Genomic DNA, 22,335 nt, shown 5'->3' on the forward strand with positions numbered 1-22,335 from the left:
GCACCAAAGTTATTTATTACTGTTTTTTTGAGATGGAGTCTTGCTGTGTCGCCCAGGCTGGAGTGCAGTGGCAGCATCTTGGCCCACTGCAACCTCCACCTCCTGGGTTCAAGTGGCTCTGCCTTGGCCTTCCAAATAGCTGGAATTGCAGGTGCACGCCACCACACCTGGCTAATTTTTGTATCTTTAGTAGAGACAGGGTTTCACCACATTGGCCAGCCTGGTCTTGAACTCCTGACCTCAAGTGATCCGCCCGCCTTGGCCTCCCAAAGTGCTGGGATTACAGGTGTGAGCCACTGAGCCCAGCCCCATGTGCACCAAAGTTAAAATGTCTGAGAAAGAGGATGAAAAATTTTACAGTTTTAGGGCTGGGTGTGGTGGCTCACGCCTGTAATCCTAGCACTTCGGGAGGCCGAGGCTGGTGGATCACTTGATCAGGAGATCGAGACCATCCTGGCTAACACGGTGAAACCCCATCTCTACTAAAAATACACACAAAAAATTAGCCAGGCGTGGTGGCATGTGCCTGTAGTCCCACTGTAGTCCCAGCTACTCTGGAGGCTGAGGCAGGAGAATCGCTTGAACTCGGAGGCAGAGGTTGCAGTGAACCGAGATCGTGCCATTGCCCTCCAGCCTGGGCTACACAGTGAGACTTTTTTCTCACTGTGTCTCAAAAAAAAAGTTTTAAAACATCCCTCCCTATTTTATAGCTAATGACATAGATTTTATAGGTTACAATACAAACTATTTCCTTTATGTTGGAAAATGATTTGAGGAAATGATTTTATGTATATTCATGATTTCTGCCTTGAACGTTTTGCTTCTTTGTTAGGTTCACAGAATCAACTTGAAGCTGTAATTAAAACTAAAAAAGTAAAGCAAAACTGTCAGGAATATTACATGACACTTTAAAAGATTTATTCACAAGTTTAATATATTCACAAGGTACAAACTTGAAAGTTACAAAAAAGGTATAGAGTGAAAAGTCTATCCCTAGTCACTCATTTTTGCTCCAGCCGCTCACTTCTGCTCTTTGTAAGCAATAGTGTTGCCAGTGTCTTGTGTCTTTCCAGAGACTATGTAGAAGCAAATAATTTTTTATTTAAAAATTATGTTTATATTTGAATAGGTGATACATATAGATGGCAAGAAAATTCAAAAGCGCAGGCAGTGAAAATTTTCTTCGCTTACCCACAGCTCCCCAGTTTCTGTTTCCCTCTGCAGACATTGTTTCTTATATATCCTTCTGGATGTTGTCTATAAATATGGAGGCATTATTAGTGTACAGCATGGTGGTTTTTATGAGCCATCCCAAGTGTAGTATTTATTAGGATAGTGCATTAAAATGATAAAATTAATCATACATAGAAAGTTATTGCAAAGTTTGGAAAAGATTGAGTAAAGTAGCCATTGTACTACATGCCTTTAAAAATTTCAAACAACACAGGTGTGCACTTCTTAAACTCTCTTCTTCATGGAGTATTATAATCTTAGTATAAATAAGTAGGAAGATATGAAACAAGAATATAGAAATTAAGCTGAGGACATTTTGTTTCCAGGATCTGGGAAAGAAACAAGTTTATGAACTCAAAAGTGATTGCAGAGCATCTATGTGCTGTAGGAAATAGTTAAGTTGGTTTGAAGCAAAGCCCTTCGTGGGCAGAAAAGCCTCCAGAGCGCCAGGTGTCGCTGTGGTTCCGCGATGAGAGAGGGCGTGCGTCTCTGTGGTTATAAAGTTGGGGGTGGAGTGGCCGGGAGATGATGGCTGATGAAGAGGAAGAAGTCAAGCCGATCTTGCAGAAATTGCAGGTGGGGCCTTAGATTAAAATCTGTATGTGTTTTTGTTACTCCGAATGAAGCAGGGAGTCCAGTTTATGTAGTGCCCGCGAATTCCCCGGCACACACGCGAAGCTGCTTGCGTCTGTGCGGTTACTATAACAACCCTCGAGGGTGCAGCCGCAGGCAGCGAGGGAGCCTCCCAGTGTGTTGGAACCTCCTGCTGTCTACCTGACTGCGGTTAATTTCAGTCCTGTATGGAAGAGGATTTGTTGCTCCTAACTATTCATGTACATTTTTAGAGAGGACGTTGTTTTCTCGATTCATCCATAACGAATAGCATATACATGTGTATGGCAGATCTGCATAAACTATTATCACATGTTGTTTTGATCCCTACAAAAGCCATTTAACATCTTTCTGCTTTGAATTTGGCAACAATCACACTGATGACCTGCACTGCAAGTGTCCTGGTTACTCCCCTTAGGATTTCAGTTTTGATTTCTTTCAACATGTGTAGTTCCACTTTGGGGTCTGATGCAGAGGGGTCCAGACTCCACGTAGTCGACAGATGACTGTGCTTCTGAGTAAGACTAGGCTTTTGGGCTTGGTAGGGAGGCGTTAACTAATTGCTTGGCTCTTTGCCTTTAAGGACCCACGATTTTCCTTAAACCTCAGGAACTCAGTTCTTCGTTCTAAGACAGCCTGTAACTTAAATATTAGAACTATGACAGGCTTGTAACTCGCCTAAAGGTGTTTAACGCACAAATTTAAATATTGGTGAAATTTCTTTGTTCTTGAGTAGATTAAAATAGTAACTAACACTTTTTAGTGTTCCAACTGATTTGGATTAACTTCATTTTATTCCCTAATTGTGACTGACTGAAATCAGAGAATCAATTCTGGTTCTATATTAGAAACATTAGTGGTGTATATACGTTTGTATAGGTACAGAAAAGAATCTGAAAAGGTATGCAAATCAGTGGTTATCACTGAGGTTGTTTGGGGGAATTTTTTACTTTCTGTTTTTTACATGTATCTATTTGAATTTTAACAACTTACATGTATTGATTTTGCCATGAGAAAATAAGTTTCTAAAAACGTTCAGTCCAGAGGAAAACAAAACCAAACAATAAAACCAAACAAGTTCTTGAATGTTTGCTTTAACAACTAAAACCAATCATTAAGCCCCCCTCTAAAACTCTTAATTTGCAGCCATGTTGATTTCAGGACAAAAGGAAATTGGTTGTAATTTTTTATGAGAATTGTCTTTTCCTAGGTTCATTTGTGGTAAATGTCCTAAACAGCTTGGGAGAGGATACTTCAGTTATGTTGGGGTGGGGTCGGTGCAGGAATGGAATAAAGGAGTGAAGTAGAGAAGAGGAAAAGGATTAGATAATGGTGTTGCTGTTCATGGAGATGGTGGTAAACTTTGATTTCATTGTTATAGACATTTTAGTGTAAAAGGAATGTATAAAAGGATATTTCTCAAAGTGTGTTTTACAGTTTCATTACAATCATCTGGGGTGCCTGTTAAAAATGTAGAATTTTGAGTTCTGCTAAACTGTTAAAATCAGAGTCTCTGCAGGCTGGGTCTTGGATATAATACAATAAAATTTGAAAAGCATTACTGCAGAGGGTGCTAGTCTGTTCTCTTCATTCTGGATAGGATTTTAAATTAAGTATAGCACATATGTATTTGTTAGAACAGGGGTAGTTAGTTAGTTAATTCAATCAAGTATAGTGAATGAGAGCCTATTATATCCCAAGTCCTGTTCTGGTGCTCAGGTGTAGCTCGAAACAAAACAGAATAAAGTCCTTTCCATCCTGGAGGTTACATTTCAGTGATGGAGGCAGACAATAGACAATTAATGATAGGCCACATGATTTTAAATAAGTATGAAGAAAATAAGAGTATGATTTAACAGTAGACGAGAGAAGGAAGATATTCATTTGGTTTGAGTAATTAGGGAAAACCTCTCTGGAATTGATATTTGATCTAAGATCTAAATGATGATGAGGAATAAGTTATGCAGAGATCTGGAGAAAGTGTCCAGGCATAAGGAAAAGCATGTGTAAGGGCTTCCGGGTGGGCTGAGCTTGATGGGTTTGAGAAACTGCATGAAGGCCACTCTGGCTTGAGTATCGTAGGAGAGAGAGTGCTGAGAAGTGAAGTTTGTGTCAGGATGGGTGGTGGTAGTTCAGCTCATACAGTCTTCTAGGCCATGATAAGGACTTGGATTTTATTCTGTCTGCAATGGGAAACTATTTGAAGGTTTGTGATATGATGTACATTTTTTATAAGATTACTCCCACTACAGTGAGGAGAATGAGAACAGAAACAAGATGACTGGTTAAGAAGCTCTTGCATTCTGGGCAAGTAATGAAGCTGATGTAATCCAGGAGTGGTCATAGTGGGACGGAGTCAGGTGGGTGAATTCAGGATATGTTGTGAAGACCGTTGATTAGACTCGATGGGAAGTGATTATATATTTCTGCTGCTATCTGTTCAGTTTCAGGAAAGAATAGGGTATCTCTTGTCCAAAATACTTAGGACTAGAAGTTTTTTGGATTTCAGATCTTTTTGCATTTTGGAATATCTGCATATACATAATGAGATAACTTGGGGATGGGACCCAAATCTAAATATGAAACTTGGTGACTTATGCCTGTAGTTCTAGCATTTTGGAAGGCTGAGGTGGGGGGATTGCTTGAAATCAGGAGTTTGAGACCAGCCTGGGTAGCCTACGAGGCTGTCTTTCCTTTTTTTTTTTTTTTTTTTTTTTTTTGAGACTCTGTTGCCAGGCTGGAGTGCAGTGGCGCGATCTCGGCTCACTGCAGCCTCTGTCTCCCAGATTCAAGCAATTCTCCTGCCTTAGCCTCCCAAGTAGGTGGGACTACAGGTGTGCACCACCATGCCTGGCTAATTTTTGCATTTTTAGTAGAGACTGGGTTTCACCATGTTGACCAGGATGGTTTCGATCTCTTCGTGATCCGTCCGCCTGGGCCTACCAAAGTGCTGGGATTACAGGCGTGAACCACCGTGCCTGGTGACCCTGTCTTTTAAAAAAGAAAAAAAAAATTGTTTCATTTACACTTTATACACATAGGCTGAAAGTAGTTTGATACAATATTTTTAGTAATTTTGTGCCTGAAACAATGCTTTGACTGCATTTTGACTGTGTGTCAGGTGTGGAATATTCTACTTGTGGTGTCAGCATTTCAAAAGTTTCGGATTTTGGAGGATTTCAGATTTTTGGATTAGGGATGCTTGACCTGTAGTGGAAAAGCTTTGCCTTATCTGACAGGAAGACTCAGAGGCATTTAAGAGGAAAGAGAATATTTACTTGTAAAAAATCCAAGACACCTAGAAGATGACTTGACAAAAAATTGAACTAAACAAAACCACAATAAGCATTTAAAAATAACAAAATGCTGCAAAAATACCAAAGTTACCAAGTTCAAATTGGTATGTTTGTGGTAGAAAACAATGACTCTCTAACATGTTTATTATATTCACAAAGGTTGTATTGTATTTTCAGATATCAGCATATGAAAAATCAGCAATAAAATGGTTTTAGTTGAGAAGTCCAACTTTAAGGGTAAATTTCAAAGTGTTATTCTTTGAGGACCAGGACCATATAGAATGATCTTACTAACTTTTGGTTTATCTTAAGTTGCAGTGTTTCCCTCCTCATGACTGTGGTATGTGAAGTGTTTAGTCATATTAGAAGCCCTGCTGGGGCAGGGAGAGAAAACGGTCATCACAGTACAGACACTGGCATGGGACAACATGGGACCATGAGAGCTGGCCTGGGGTACTGGCTGCTTTTCCTCATGATTTGTGGCATTTTAGTAAACCTGTCCTCTTGCCTATTGTGCCATTCCTAGGTGAGATAAGAGAATTGGTCTTTCTAGAGCAAGAGACGGTATGGCTAGCCAATTTCAAGTTTCCCTGTCCAGTGCTCTCTCCACTTAATGGTTCCATTGTCATACTTTTTAGGAACTAGTGGATCAGCTCTATTCATTTCGAGACTGCTATTTTGAGACACATAGTGTTGAGGATGCTGGGAGGAAGCAACAGGATGTGCGGAAGGAGATGGAGAAGACCCTACAGCAGATGGAAGAAGTAGTGGGTATGAGCCCTAGAGACTGTGCAACCCCCCATCCTTCAGTGAAATGTGATCGACCTTTACTCCTTCCTCGTAGACTCTTTGGTATCCTATCTGTTACTGCTATAGGGTAGTACAATGTAATATTACTTCTCAGGGCCCCTGTGCAACCTTTCATTCCCTAAGCTACTTTTTCTAAAATTTGATTATAGCAAATGGCATGAAATGAAAGAGCATACTTACTGGAACTATTGCAGTAATTTGACTTTCTGCCTCTAATTTCTTTTACTTTCAAATCCACTTATATAACACGATGGCCATGGTCATCTTCCTAAATCATTACTTCATGCATTTAACCTGATCCTCTTGTCTGCCTTTTGACTCGCTGAAGTCTAAACCCCTTAACCTGGTATTTAAGTGTCCATTGTTTTACTCTGTTTTCTAACCTGATCGCTGACTAATTACTTGTAGAGGAACTTTCTGTTTCATCCAGGTTGAACCATTTATTCTCCCTTGAACATGGCCACATGTACTTTTGATTCTGTGTCTTTGTTTATGTCATTTTCTAATCTGGAGGGTCTTTTCTTTCTCTCTGTCTTTTGTTTTAATGATAGCTATTTGTCCTGACTCCTCTTGACTTGTTAAAGCCCATTCACTGGGCTAATGCTGTATGCTCTTTTTCGTGGTTTTAATTTTCCATGTTTATGCTTTGTCTTCACCTAGATTGTAAATCGCTCTAGGAAAATTAGCAACCGAGCTGATCCTTGTAGATAGGGGCCCAAAAAACAGATGGCAGAAGCTCTAGAAATAGTGCTTTCTTTGTTGCCCAATTAGCTAATATAGCACTCTGCTTATGGTGAGCTTTCAATAAATGGTTTGTTGATAAATATTTTCCTCAACTATTTTTATTCCTAAAACTGACATGGAGTTATTTTTTGAGAGAAAGTGCCCTGGTCTTTAACTGTAAGATTGCTTGTTTTTTTCCCACTTTATCTTTTTTTCTTCCTCTTAGGTTCTGTCCAGGGCAAGGCGCAAGTTCTGATGCTAACCGGGAAAGCACTAAATGTGACTCCTGACTATAGCCCTAAGGCTGAGGAGCTTCTGTCAAAGGCTGTGAAGCTGGAGCCCAAGCTGGTGGAAGCCTGGAACCAGCTGGGTGAGGTGTACTGGAAAAAAGGGGATGTTGCAGCTGCCCACACCTGCTTCTCAGGAGCCCTTACCCATGTGAGCTGCCCCCTATCCTTTTGGAAAGCACAGATGGGAAGGATGAATTTCTTTGGTTCTATGAGTTTTCCTAGGACATTAATACCAGAGTAGAACTGAAATTGAACTAGGACGGAATCTGGAGGGAGGAAAGGTCGGAGAGCAGACCTGAATGAGGAAAATAGAGGCAGGGTCCTGGGAAAGGAAGATGATGATGGGATCAGGTTCAGGGGGAGAAAGGAAGTGAAGAAAAGTTAGCAACTAAGCTGATCCTTGTAGATGGGGGTTGAAGATACAGATGGCAGCAAGAATTTAGATGAAAAAATTAAGCCTGGGTGTGGTAGCTTATACTTGTAATCCTAGCACTTTGAGAGGCTGAGGCAGGAGGATCACTGGAGCTCAGGATTTTGAGACCAGCCTAGGCAACATGGTGAGACCTTGTCTCTAAAAAAAAAAAAAAAATAATAATAATAGTAATAATAAAATATATATATACATATATATATATATGCCAGATGTGGTGACCATCATGCCTGTAATCCCAGCACTTTGGGAGGCCGAGGTGGGCAGATCGTTTGAGGTCACGAGTTTGAGACTAGCCTGGCCAACATGATGAAACGCCACCTCTACCAAATACACAAAAATTACCTGGGCATGGTTGCACGTGCCTATAATCCCAGTTACTCAGGAGGCTGAGGCACAGGAATCACTTGAACCCAGGAGGTGGAGGTTGCTGTGAGCCAAGATCGTGCCACTGCACTCCATCCTGGGTGACAGAGTGAGACCCTATCTCAAAAAGAAAAATATGGCCAGGTGCGGTGGCTCACCCGCTTCCGTAATCTTAGCACTTTGGGAGGCTGAGGTGGGCAGATCACTTGGGGTCAGGAGTTCGAGACCAGCCTGGCCAACATGGTGAAACCCTGTCTCTACTAAAAATACCAAAATTAGCCGGGCATGGTGGTAAATACCTGTAGTCCCAGCTACTTGGGAAGCTGAGGCAGGAGAATAACTTGAACTCGGGAGGCAAAGGTTGCAGTGAGCTGAGATTGCGCCATTGCACTTCAGCCTGGGCGACAGAGCAAGACTCTACCTCAAACCAAACCAAACCAAAACAAAACAAAAAATTTGAAAAAGTAAAAAATTAGATTTAGAAGATTGAATTCAGAATACATCTGGGAAGGGGAGGTAGAATCGGGAAGATTGAGTATGTGCCTTTTCTATTTGCAGTGCAGGAACAAAGTCTCCTTGCAAAACCTGTCAATGGTGCTTCGCCAGCTGCGGACTGGCACTGAAGATGAACATTCTCACCATGTCATGGACAGTGTCCGACAGGCTAAGCTGGCTGTTCAGATGGATGTCCATGATGGCCGCTCCTGGTGTGAGTGCTCTCAAAAGATATCCAACAGGGTTCTAGAGCAGATGTTTTCAATCAGAACAACATTTGCAGTCCATCTTTTGAGTCTGCCTCTGAGGTTTAAGCCAGGGCATCTTTGTTTTGAAGACACACGAAAGACATTTTGGTGAACTGCTTTTCTAGGAACTCTTCGACCTTTTGATCCTAGTTTTCACATAAGCAAGGCAGGGCTTTTGTACGGTCTGTTCAAATTTCAGTTTGGGGACCTTGTTGCTCTATTGTAGGGGAATTTTGGGTATACTAAGTATCGTGTCGTTCTTGATTTGGGTTTCATGTGGGACCTCTCAAATATACTTTCAAGAATGATCAAAATAAGTCATATCTTGAACTTGGACTCTGAGATGATTCGTCACTGTGTTTCTCTTTCAGATATCCTTGGGAATTCATATCTTTCCCTTTACTTCTCTACTGGCCAGAACCCAAAGATCTCCCAGCAAGCCCTCAGTGCCTATGCCCAAGCAGTAAGTACTTATGGTCACCAGGCCAGATGAATAGGCAACAACAGAAGCAAAAGCGTTGTTCAGTCTTCTCTGTGGCCCTTTTAGCAAGCATCACAGGCAGTGGCAGTGTTTGCTGGCATCTCATTTGTGTGATTTTGCAAAGATGTGTCTGCAGAGATGACTGACTTCTTATAACGTGAGTGTGAGGAACCACTTGCATTGTGGTGCGTTGATGCTGGATAGCTCCTTAACCTGTCTGGGTTTCTTACACACATACATAACCAAATCACAGAGCTGCCTCAACGTGTTCATCTTTCTTAATGAGAAGAAAGTTATTAAAATAATGCTTATTAATATTTTTGTACATTCTTTTTTTTTTTTTTCTTTTTTGAAACGGAGTCTCACTCTGTCGCCCAGGCTGGAGTGCAGTGGCTGGATCTCAGCTCACTGCAAGCTCCGCTTCCCAGGTTCACGCCATTCTCCTGCCTTAGCCTCCCGAGTAGCTGGGACTACAGGCGCCCGCCACCTCACCCGGCTAGTTTTTTTGTATTTTTTAGTAGAGACGGGGTTTCACCGTGTTAGCCAGGATGGTCTCGATCTCCTGACCGCGTGATCCGCCCGTCTCGGCCTCCCAAAGTGCTGGGATTACAGGCTTGAGCCACCGCGCCTGGTCACATTCATTTTAAAGAACAATGAAAAACTTATACTTCAGTGTAAATTAAGTGCTATTCCCAAATTAACCGTTAGATAATATGGCTCTGGATTTCCCATGGGCTGAAAGAGAAAACAATGTGTAGCTTGTTCTGTGTCATTTCCTAGGAATTAAGTGAATTAGATTATTTAGGTTTTCAAGAAATTTGTTTAGGTTTTCAAGCATTTTTGTATTGATAGGCATTTGCATAGGGCTTTCCCTCAGACTTTGAGTGCCTTTTTTCTCATTATTAGAATTGGCTTCTGACTTCACATTGGTCCTCTGAGCACTTTTTTTTTTTTTTTTTTTTTTTTTTTTTTTTGAGACGGAGTCTCGCTCTGTCGCCCAGGCTGGAGTGCAGTGGCCGGATCTCAGCTCACTGCAAGCTCCGCCTCCCGGGTTCACGCCATTCTCCTGCCTCAGCCTCCCGAGTAGCTGGGACTACAGGTGCCCACAACCGCGCCCGGCTAATTTTTTGTATTTTTAGTAGAGACGGGGTTTCACCGTGGTCTCGATCTCCTGACCTTGTGATCCGCCCGCCTCGGCCTCCCAAAGTGCTGGGATTACAGGCGTGAGCCACCGCGCCCGGCTGAGCACTTTTTATTTAGCTCTCATATTTACCTTTCTTCTTTTGCTTCTCTTGATACAGAGAATTGCTTTTTAACTTATCATTACTTACTCTGCTCCATGTGGTAGAATAAAGAACACAGCTACTGTATGTTCATGTTTGCAATTCAGGGACTGCCCTTTTAAATTTGTTTTTCTCCCACTCCTGCCACTCTCCCCGCAACTCTAACTTTAAACTGCCTTTTTTCAATCATGGAACTTTTAGAGCAATTATATTTTACTCTGATTTCTTAATTCGGTGAATGTTTACATTTTAAAGAGTAGTATGGTGTATTCCTTCAACATTTTATATTTGGCTTCTGCTAAATAGTCGCTTTTTAATCTTTTTTTGTTGTTGTTGAGAAGGAGTCTCACTCTGCCACCCAGGCTGGAGTGCAGTGGCACGATCTTGGCTCACTGCAACCTCTGTCTCCCAGGTTCAAGTGATTCTCCTGCCTCAGCCTCTTGAGTAGCTGGTATTACATGCGTGCGCCACCATGCCCAGCTAATTTTTGTATTTTTAGTAGAGACAGGGTTTCACCATGTTGGCCAGGATGGTCTCAATCTCTTGACCTCGTGATCTACCCACCTCGGCTTTCCAAAGTGCTGGGATTACAGGCGTGAGCCACTGTGCCCGGGCCACATGTTTCATTTATATAAAGATTTATTCTATCTTTGCAATGCTACATGGATAAATTACAATAATATTTTAAAGTCTTACACATACAAAAACACTTATATCCCTAAGGTTTTAGGGACTAAGATACCCACACTTGTTATACAGTAACTGCTTCTGTGGTATAGATTACATTTTGGCAAGGAAGAAACTTCCATTTCTCTAGGAAGAGGAGGTGTAGGACATGTTGGGCATGTTAGTCCTTAACATTGAGACAGGATCCCCTGATAATCTTTTTATCCCATTATAGGAGAAGGTTGACAGAAAAGCTTCTAGCAATCCTGACCTTCATTTGAACAGGGCGACGGTAAGACCTTTGGGGTATAGTCATCTGAGGGTCAAATAAATAAGACACCTAGGTCTTAGCTTGTGAGGATAACGGAGTGTGCATAGGGACACAGACTGGGTACAGACTGCGAGAGGAAAGCCGTGCTGTTCTATAAACAGCTAGCTCGGTTTGGCTTCAGTATCTGGTGTAGTCACTGGAGGGAAAGGAGAAGGGGCTGAGGAGGTAGAAGAATATGTAGACAATGGGGGCATCTTTCAGAAGACTTCTGAAATGTTAAGTAAATATAAAGGTCAAGTGACCCAAGGTATACAACTTAACTATTTTAGAGTTTGGAAATTAGCTTCTTTAAAATGATTCCATCTTTGGGATTGTGATCATCTTGGCTAGGAAGAAGGATATAAGGTGTTACCAGCTCTTGAGGCTGTTTATTATAGTACAGGAAAATAACCAGGAAGGAAAACAGTTTATTTCTCTAGATTCCTAGTCCATGGTGCCATTATTCCCTCGGGATAGTTTGTTTGGATATACTTCTAATTGGGATATACTTCTTGTACAGTTGCATAAATACGAAGAGAGCTATGGGGAGGCCCTGGAGGGCTTCTCTCGGGCTGCTGCCCTGGACCCTGCCTGGCCAGAGCCCCGGCAACGAGAGCAACAACTTCTGGAATTCCTGGATAGATTAACCAGCCTCCTTGAGAGTAAGGTAAACATGTCTAAAGGGCTGAATTCTACTTTTTTTTTTTTTTTTGCTGTGGGTCAATAAAATAAGAATAAATAGGTTTAGGAGGTCGTGACCCTATAGAAGTGGGTGGGAGGGAAGGATTAGAGTCTCAAGGAAGGCGACTAGTTTCCAGCTTCTTACCTATTTCCTCTTCTTTGTAGGGAAAGGTGAAGACCAAAAAGCTGCAGAGCATGCTGGGAAGCTTGCGCCCAGCCCATCTAGGCCCTTGCGGTGATGGGCACTACCAGTCAGCCTCTGGGCAGAAAGTGACCCTGGAGCTCAAGCCACTGAGTACGCTTCAGCCTGGGGTGAACAGTGGTGCCGTCATCCTGGGAAAGGTGGTGTTTAGCCTTACCACAGAAGAGAAAGTCCCCTTGTGAGTTTCTCTTGGATTTCCCCCGTTTTACCCTTTTGAACTAATTGCTGTCACTTCCTGTTCTTTCCCTGGCCGTTGAGGAGATTGTCAGTGGTCACAGATTTGTGACTTCTAATTTCCTTCTGTGACTGTCCCATGGGCAGATATTGCCTAGGTGATGTTTAACAATCTTTTGATCAGAGGCTTTTGTAGATTCTGTCACTGCCCGTTTTTTATCCTTGAGTTTGGTGCTATGTGGGTTCCTATATCCATAGTTGAAATTTGGCAGGACTTTTTTTTTATAAGACAGAAACCTCAAAATTCTTCTGTCCCTTTGCATTTTCATGATCATAGAAGTTGAAGGAGGACAAATTCTTAGTCCTGTTTGTACTTAGGTATACTTAGGCAGTTCTGAAAAGTGAGCTTTGAGTTATAATTTAAAGTCTGGTTGGGAGATTGTCTTAGATGTCATTCAACAAATACTTGTTGAGTGTGTAGTAAATGTGTAATAGGGAGTGAGAAAAAAGAAATGTCAGGCCGGGCGCGGTGGCTCAAGCCTGTAATCCCAGCACTTTGGGAGGCCGAGACAGGCGGATCACGAGGTCAGGAGATCAAGACCATCCTGGCTAACACGGTGAAACCCAGTCTCTACTAAAAAAGACAACTAGCCGGGCGAGGTGGCGGGCGCCTATAGTCCCAGCTACTCGGGAGGCTGAGGCCGGAGAATGGCGTGAACCCGGGAGGCGGAGCTTGCAGTGAGCTGAGATCTGGCCACTGCACTCCAGCCTGGGCGACTGAGCGAGACTCCGTCTCAAAAAAAAAAAAAAAAAAAAAAAAAAAAAAAAGAAATGTCAAGGACCCAGGTGCTGCTAGCAGCGGAGGAAATGAATTAAGAATATTTATTTAGAAAATTTTTGGATCTTGAAAAGTTAGGGTTTAGTGAGTGCCACCACTCCTTGGTCCTTCACTCACTTCCTAATCCCTGGTTGACTGGTTTCCCCTTTCTCTTTTCTACTGAAATTATTATTTTCCTAGGATCACCATTGTCTTTCTAGGCACTGGATTCAGCAACTTCTATTGCGTGGTTCCAAAACATTCTGACTTATCTGTAACTATTGCCTTTCACAGTTGCCTTCTGTTCCATCTAAACGGAAATATTCACAATTCCCATTATATGGCCCAGCTTTCTCCATGGCGTTTTCTAGGGGTTTGTGTGTTTGATGAGTTGAAGGGCAAAAAGGTAGCTGAGAACAGTTTAGTTAACTAGAGCAAATCCTAGAGCTGAGAAGAATTCGAAAGGGATATAGACAAAGGTAGGTTTTAGAAGACCTTGAGAACAAATAGATATTTTGCCACTCCTTGGTTTCTCTTTTTCTGCCCAGCTTTTAAATCTTAGATTCTCAGGACTCTATTTTTGTTTTTTTCCTTTTTTTCTCTTTATACCAGGATGGCCTATAGTTGCCAACTTTGATCACTTGTCAGTGGTTGCCTGACATACTATGTAGAAGGATTCCGAGGCTTTGACTGGATTCATCAGGAGAGTGCTTTGCTTGATTGCAATGTTTCCTGTGAATTCAGGTGTGTCACGTGATGGCATGAGTGTGATTCTTCTCCATCCTGTCTATAGATCATCTTGCCTTGTGATGTCGTATAAACCCAAGGCTTTGGCAGCCTCCTATATGTCACAGATGTATCTCCAGCCCAAGCTTCATTTCCAAGTGTTGGATACCTATAACCAACTGCCTCTGGGTTCCAATAAGAAATCTCTAACTCAGTATTTCAGTATTACTCACCTAAATCTTTCTCTGTAAATCTGTTTCTCCTCCCTGGATTCCTTGTGAATGAATGGTATTACCTCTCAGTCACTTGATTAAGACTTTTGGAAGAATAGGCTTCTCCATTCTCCAAAAAGATTTGCCTTTTTTGTCCTATAGACTTGACTTCTCTGTGTTTACCACCTTAATTCACCCCTTTATCACTTCTCCAAATAGATCTCCCTAATTGTCTGGTTTCCTTCAGTGTTCCACAGTGCTGCCAGAGAAATGTTTCTTAGATGTAAATCTGACCATTGCTACTTCTTATTTAAGATTCCTTGCTGGTACTATATGTAGCTTTTGGGATAAAGTGTGAACTACTTAGCTTAGCATACAAAGTCCTTCATGATTTGCTTCCTACTTCTCTTTCCATTATCTTCTGTCTCTTTCCCACCTGTGCCTTTTGTTTCAACCACGGAACAATTTTGTTGGTTTTAGAACAGCTGTTTTCATGCCTCTGTGTGTTACATACAGTTACTCTGCCTGGATAATCTCTAGCTTCTTCTTGACATGGCTAACATCCTCTTCTGCCTCTAACATTTTGTTTCAAAAATTTTCAAACATACAGCTAAGTTGAAAGAATTTTACATTGAACATTTGTGTTCTCAATCACTTATATTCTTCCATTAACATTTTATTTTACTTAGCTTATTACGTATCGGTCTGTTTATCCTGCTGTCAGAGTAAATTGCAGAGATCAATATACTTTACATACTTTAGCATGCAGTCATTAAGTGAGTTCAGTATTTCAGTTTTTTCTTTTTATGTAAAATTTACATACAATGAAATGTGCAATTTTAAGTGTACATTTCATAGCTTTTAACAAATGGAAAATATCTGTATAACCCAAACAGAGATCATTACCACCATTCTGGGAAGTTCCCTCATGTTCCCTCCAAGGCAATCTCTGTTCCTGTCCCCTCAGAGGTTTTTAAAATTTTTACTGAGGATTAATTTTTCTATTTTAACCCAGCTGGTTTTTTACCCTTTAAGATTCACTTCGAGCATCACCTCTTCCAGGAAATCTTTCCTGCTTTCCAATTTTGATTTAGATAGTTCTCCTCTGGGCTCCCACAGTCCAATCTGTGGCTTCACTGAATTCAGCACAAGGGAAAAGCTATTCTAGCACTCATCACACTTTACTGTAAGTGATGACTTCATTGTTTGACTCCTGCTAGACTATAGGTCATTCATAGCTGGATTGGTATCTTACTGCTAAACACAATGCTTGGCACATATGTAATGTGTGGTGAAAGTTTGTGGAATTAAACTACACAGACAGTGATGGTTAGAGGCTTTGGTTAAGAGCATGATAGTTGGCTGGGCGCGGTGGCTCACGCCTGTAATCCCAGCACTTTGGCAGGCCGAGATGGGCGGATCATGAGGTCAGGAGATTGAGACCATCCTGGCTAACACAGTGAAACCCCGTCTCTACTAAAAATACAAAAAAAAAAAAACCAAAAAACAAAACAAAACTAGCTGGGCGTAGTGGCGGGCGCCTATAGTCCCAGCTACTGGGGAGGCTGAGGCAGGAGAATGGCATGAACCCGGGAGGCGGAGCTTGCAGTGAGCCGAGATCGCGCCACTGCACTCCAGCCTGGGCGACTGAGCAAGACTCCATCTCAAAACAAACAAACAAACAAAAAACCAAAAAAGAGTATGATAGTTAAATTGATAGATCAGGAATAATGTTACAATTGTAACATTTTGGTCTAGTTCTTCATTAATATTTGTTGAATGGCTTCAGTGTGCTTTGTCCTAAGTTCTTAGCAAAGTGACAGATTGATGAGTTTCAGAAAAATGAAGACTCAGATGTACAAAGTGGAGGATGGTACCTCTCATAGGTTTTCTGAGTAACTGAGAAAAAGCATTTGTTTATTTTGTTAGTATTTTATTTTTAAACTTTAATTAAATTAAATTTTATATTTTATTTTAATTACCTGTCACTGACTTTAAGTCCAGTATTTTGCTAGTATTTTTAAACCACTCTTTCTGCTCTTCTTTCCTACCTGCATACCTTTTTGTTGTCCTCTCTCCTAATCTATCTTTACCTGGCAGTACATTTGGCCTGGTAGATTCAGATGGACCTTGCTATGCAGTGATGGTGTACAATATAGTGCAGAGCTGGGGAGTGCTCATTGGAGACTCTGTAGCCATCCCTGAGCCTAACCTGCGTCTTCACCGAATTCAGCACAAGGGAAAGGTGAGTGATGGCGAGGATTCTCTTCCAACTCATAGGCTCTAAAAGTAGAACCAATTATTTCTATATCTTTTATAAAAGATATAGAAATAATTATATGTGAGTATGTGTGTAGGTTATGTGTATATATATTTGTGTGTATATGTTTTATATATAGTTTTTTACTAAAAAGGTAAGCTGGTAAGCAAAAAAATAAAAAAATGGAGTGAAATATTATCACTCAGGTGTTATCACTCAGATGTTACTACTTTTTAACTGTTACTGTTAACAGTTTGGTGTATATACCTGAAGTCTTTTTTCTTTTGATAAATATATACACGTATATTTATATCTATATTTTAAATCATGAGTGGGATATTATATGCAAATGTTTGTGAATGTTTCCTATGTTTTTACATATTTCACACATTGAGTAGACAGGGGATGATGAAGATGGTAATGATAGTTAACATTTATTTAACACTTAATTGAGTGCCAGACACTGTGCTAAGAGTTTTTATTGCCTGCCTTGTCCCATTCAATTCTTACAAAAACCTTATGAATGTAGATATTTAACCACTGTTTAACCATTTAGATCAGGGGTTGGCAAAGCCCATGGACCAAATCTGGCTCACTGCTTGTTTTTATTAAGAATGGTTTTTAGGCTGGGCATGGTGGCTCATGCCTAAAATCCCAGCACTTTTGGAAGGCCAAGGTGGGAGGATCACTTGAGCCCAGGAGTTTAAGACCAACCTGGGCAACACATAGTGAGACCCTGTGTCTACAAAAAGATGTTTAAAAACTTAGCCAGGTATTGCAGCACATGCCTGTAGTCCCAGCTACTGAGGAGGTTGAAGTGAGAGAACCACTTTATCCCAGGAGTTTGAGGCTACAGTAAGCCATCATTGTCTCATTGCATGCCAGCCTGGGTGATAGAGAAAGTCTTTGCCTCAAAAAAAAAAAAAAAAAAAAGAAAAAGAAAAAGAGAATGGTTTCTGTGTTCTTAAATGAAAAAATTGACAGAAGCATAATATTTTGTGATGTGTGAAAATTACAGGAAATTCAGATTTCAGTGTCCACAAATAAAGCTTTATTGGAACACAGCCACAGTCATTTGCTTACTATTGTCTGTGGCTGTTTTTGCACTGTGGTGTCAGAGGTGACTTGTTCCGTAACAGAGACCATTTGACCTACAAAGCCTAAAATATTTACTATCTGGCCCTTTACAGAAAGACTTTGATGACCTCAGATCTAGATTAGTACTTTTATAATAGAAAAAAAATTAGAAACACAGTGAAGATTTTTATATCTTTGCTTGTATCTGTGATTATTTCCTTAAATGAATTTCTAATGCAGAGTCCTGGGTCCAAAGGGTATGCAGAATTCAGATGCTTTTGATACATATTGCCAAATATTTCTTTGGAAAATTGTACTAGTTAGTTGTCACTACCAACAGGGATGTAAATAAGTGTTTCTCTAGTTTTTTTCTCAACTCTGGTTGGAAACCTTTGAAAAGTTGTTTCCTAATTTTACATGAAAAATATAGCATGAATATTATTTTAATTTGTATTTCTTGTTTAAATTGCCATTTTTTGGTGTCACTTATCGATATTTCTGTGAAGACTTAAAAAAATTGGTTTATGAGAACTTTTAAATTTACTTGGACTTAAAAGAGCCTGCCTCTCATTGCCATATTTTTTGGAGGAAGATTATTTAACATGTTTTACAACTTAAAATACACTTGAACTGATAAAGTGAGCTGATATCCTTTTTGTGATTAGGAAAACGGCTACATTCTGTTACATATTCTATTTCCTCCTCTTGATATAAAAAAGAGAAGTAACTTTAATTTGTATTTTGTGGATTAAATTAGGACCTTATAAACAATTTGGACTGAGATTTTCTCAGGATTCCCACTGGCTCTGGCTGGCTGCTGTGTGTATCTAGTTAATTATCAGGAAACACCGTGGGAAAAGGCAGATTCTGTGCGAGCTGGTTGCATTCTTTGTTAGGCAATGCCAGGAACTTGCCTTTTTTGAATCAAAGAGCTGTCTTATTCTTGTAGTGGCACTGCATGACCTTACATGCTCCATGTTTTCCTTCTGAAGACTGAAAACTTTGGGAAAATTTCGTCCCCTTTGTTAGCTCAGTTTTGTCTGATGTGAGATGAAAGTAGAGGGGGTATGCAATGGGGGAGGTGGTGCAGAAAATTGCAAGTGGTGTATCCCCATGCTAGAGCTTTTTCCATCTTGGAATCTGTAATGAACCTTTGTCTGTCTTTTCTAGGACTATTCCTTTTCCAGTGTTCGAGTGGAGACGCCCCTCCTGCTGGTGGTGAATGGGAAGCCTCAGGGATCCAGCAGCCAGGCTGTTGCTACAGTGGCATCGCGACCACAGTGTGAATGACCTTCTTTGACTTGTGTGCTCAACAGGGACTGGAGGAGAGGGGACAAGGCCCTGTGCAGTTGGTCTAGCCACATCCAGTGATTCAGCAGGAATGGGAGGAATGTTTTAAATGAACTTTCCTTTTCCCTGCCTGTATTACACTTCGTATCTCTTCTCTCTCCTCTGTCCTCATCATGTTCCAGCTCTCTCCAGGGCCACATACTCTTCTGGCATATCTCTGCTGTCTCTTCCACTGCTCTCTATGTTTTAAGCAAAGAGCATGGAATTGGTAGAAGTCTTGGGATCTTGCCATGGGACACAGTCCCCAAGGTTCCTGTTGTTGCCTCCTTCCTAAGCCTCATATGTATATATCAGTTCAGTATTTATTGCTAAAGGAGGGGGCTTAATTTTATAATGGCTTTGTTTTTAGCAATTTTTATTGTTATTTTTAAAATTTAGGTCCTTCCTCTTCTTTGGGGCTGGAACAGAATAAATTTGTTTGGAAGAAAAAAATACCATGTAGTTTGGCCTGCTTTATTCTCCCTAGGCTTGTATTCTTGGTTTTAGGATCACTTCAATTTATGGGAGTAATAATCCCGTTTTTTTCTTTATACAAAGTAGTTTATTTCTCTCCCAGTTAAAAGAATTCTGACAATAGACAGCCCAGGGCAGGAATGGCAACTCCACAAAGTTGCTAGAGACCAGCTTTCTTCCATTTTCCCATTCTGTCATTCCCTAGGGATGGTCTTCACTGTGGTCCAAGATGACAGAACAATACTGTTCTAATAGTGTTACTAGGCTGAAGGATCAGAGAGAGTTAGATGGATATTCAGTTTCTTTAGAGTCTAGTGACATGTTTTATAACAGTTTATCGTAATATCCTTGTGGTAAAATGGAGAAATGTGAGTGAGGATTAATAACCAATTGAATTAGCCGGGTACGGTGGCTCACGCCTGTAATCCCAGCACTTTGGGAGTCCGAGGTGGGTGGATCACGAGGTCAGGAGTTCAAGACCAGCCTGGCCAAGATGGTGAAACTCTGTCTCTACTAAAAATACAAAAATTAGCCGGCGTGGTGGCAGGCATCTGTAATCACAGCTACTGGGGAGGCTGGGGCAGAGAATTGCTTGAACCTGGGAGGTGGAGGTTGCAGTGAGCCAAGATCACGCCACTGCACCCCAGCCTGGGCGACAGAGCAAGACTCCGTCTCAAACAACAACAATAAATAACTGAATGGCTATAATACATAAATGTATACAGATGAATTCAGAAGACTTCTAGTGAAATGACTCAGATCTTTGTTCTTGGTCCAGTACTGTTCAGTTCTTTATCAGTACCTTGAATATCATTGATGACTCATTAAATTTATAAAGAATGCAGAGGCCTCCTCAGAGAATGGATGATAGTAACCCATTGATGAGAAAAGTTTATCTATCTATCTATCTATCTATCTATCTATCTATCTATCTAAGAAGTCATAAAGGCTGAGTCTAATGAGATAAAATTTTCAGTCCATTCTTTTGGTTCAAAAAGGCTAACTTTCTCAGGTATAGCTTCAACATCATGTATGAAAATAGTATACTAAGAATTTTAGTAGATAAGCTAAAGTCGGTATGAGTAACCAGTCTGATATAGTTTGTAAAAACACTGAACTGCACCAAAAAAACTTGTAGCAAGAGACAGTTTTTATTACAAGTACTGTCTGTTATACCACATATGGAGTGTTAATTTAGTTTTGGGTGTCATTTTGAGGCCTACAGTCATAGAAGAGTGATTAGGAGCTTGTGGGGCATAAAAATATCTTGAGAAATGACTGAAAGCAACTAGGGAAGATGGGGATAGTAGTGTGTGTAAGCATTTGAGGCAGTAGAGATGTGGGACCCAAGTACTGTTCCCGTTTTACTCAAGTTCTGAGATGAGTTGACATGTTCTGTGTAGGGCTAGAGAGTAGAAAAATGGCCAGTAAGTGGTAGCCAGAGAGAATCAGTGCATACAAACAAGTAAGTATGCAAAATTTGTACATATGGTTTCAGGAATAATTAGAATACCCATAAAATATCCACCTGCCTTAAAAACTAGAACATCATCGATAACTTAGAAGCCCTTGTGTACCTCTCCGTGATCTCATTTGTCTTCACAGCTATATAATATCTCATTGTATGATTATACCATAATTTGTTCATCCTATTGTTAAAGGATATTTGGGTTTCCAGTTTTTCGTTTTTTACTATCAAAGCACTACATTATTAATATTCTTGTAGATGTCTTGATATGTAAGTGCAACAGTTTCTTCTACAGCAATGGTTCTTGAAGAGTGGTTCCCAGAACAGCAGCGTCAGCATCCCTTGGGACTTCTTTGAAATGCAAATTCTCAAGCCCCCTACCCAGACTTACTGAATTCAAAACTCTGGGGGAAGAGCCCAGCAATCTGTATTTAGCGAACCCTCCAGGTGATTCTGATGCACACGAAAATTTGAGAACCACTGTTTAAGAGTATTGACATAGAATGGAATTGCTGGATCATAGAGTATATACATGTTCAGCTTTTTTGAGAAGCACTAAGCAATTCCAAAGTGTTTATATTAGTTTATGTCTCTACTATCAATAGATGAGTCACCCCAATGCTCCCCATCCTCTTCTGTGCTTGGTATTATCTTATGTTTTAGGTATTGCAAATACAGGAGATTTGAGTATTATTTCCTTGTGGCCTTCATTTGCATTTCTCTGATTATTAATGAGCTTGAGCATCTTTTCGTATATTTACAAGCCACTAATATTTTCTCTCGGTATAATGCCTATTTGTGTCTTTGCACACTTCTGTATTGGATGTCAAATTGATTTATATATTCCCTGTACTAATCTTTTGTCATTTTATGTGCTGTATACAGTTTTATCTTGTTTTTTATTCTATTGGGTATTTTGCTGAACAGAAGTTCTTAATTTCAATGTCATTGAATTTATTCATCTTTTATGGTAATACGTTTTATGTTTTAAGAGGTTCTTAGCTCTCCTAAAGTCATAAGGACATTTTCCCTCTATTGTTTTATGAAGTTATATCATTTTGTCCTTTTCTTACAGTATGACTTTATGTTATGATGTACGGATATAATTTTTTTCATAATGAGTAATTAAATAGCCCAGCACTTTTTATTAGAGAATCAATCCTTTCCCTAATGATCTTTAAGGCCCAGTCTGTCTTAAACCAACTTTCTATCTCTCTCTCTCCCTACCTTTCTTTCTGTCCATCCATCCATCCATCCATCCATCCATCCATCCATCCATCCATCCATCCATCCTTCCACCTACCCACAAACACTGATCTTTAAAGCCCAACCTGTCTTAACCAACTTTCTTGAGTTCTCTATTCTTTTTTTTTTTTTTTTTTTTGAGACAGAGTCTCACTGTCACCCAGGCTGGAGTGCAGTGGCGCAATCATAGCTCACTGCGCCTCGACCTCCCAGGCTCAAGCAATCCTCTCACCTCAGCCTCCCAAGTTGTTGGGACTACAGGCATGTGCCACTATCCCTGGCTAATTTTTTTAAAAGATATTTTTTGTAGAGATAGGATCTCACCATGTTGCTCAGGCTAGTCTGGAACTCCTGAACTCAGCTGATCTTCCAGCCTCAGCCTCCCACAGTGTTGGGATTACAGGCATGAACCACCATGCCTGGGCCT

General features: G+C 40.6%; 1 protein-coding gene across 1 annotated transcript; it reads left to right on the forward strand.

Annotated features, from left to right (window-relative positions):
• Positions 1 to 1,500: 1,500 nt before the first annotated feature.
• On the forward strand, positions 1,501 to 21,860 carry LOC105499201 (tetratricopeptide repeat domain 5). Its single transcript, XM_011771712.3, has 10 exons — positions 1,501 to 1,809; positions 5,780 to 5,912; positions 6,901 to 7,112; positions 8,319 to 8,469; positions 8,875 to 8,966; positions 11,169 to 11,225; positions 11,764 to 11,910; positions 12,090 to 12,304; positions 16,156 to 16,300; positions 18,563 to 21,860. The coding sequence occupies exons 1-10, from the start codon at positions 1,759 to 1,761 to the stop codon at positions 18,680 to 18,682; spliced, it is 1,323 nt and encodes a 440-aa protein (XP_011770014.1). The 5' UTR covers positions 1,501 to 1,758; the 3' UTR covers positions 18,683 to 21,860.
• Positions 21,861 to 22,335: the final 475 nt, after the last annotated feature.

Source organism: Macaca nemestrina, chromosome 7, assembly GCF_043159975.1.
Source record: "Macaca nemestrina isolate mMacNem1 chromosome 7, mMacNem.hap1, whole genome shotgun sequence".
Taxonomy (NCBI): Eukaryota; Metazoa; Chordata; class Mammalia; order Primates; family Cercopithecidae; genus Macaca; species Macaca nemestrina.

Excerpts from the sequence above, each read along its gene's own strand:
- LOC105499201 (XM_011771712.3), top strand. The coding sequence starts at position 1,759 with ATGATGGCTGATGAAGAGGAAGAAGTCAAGCCGATCTTGCAGAAATTG. Across the intron at positions 1,810-5,779 it reads CGATCTTGCAGAAATTGCAG|GAACTAGTGGATCAGCTCTA; the intron begins GTGGGGCCTTAG and ends CATACTTTTTAG. Across the intron at positions 11,226-11,763 it reads TTCATTTGAACAGGGCGACG|TTGCATAAATACGAAGAGAG; the intron begins GTAAGACCTTTG and ends CTTCTTGTACAG.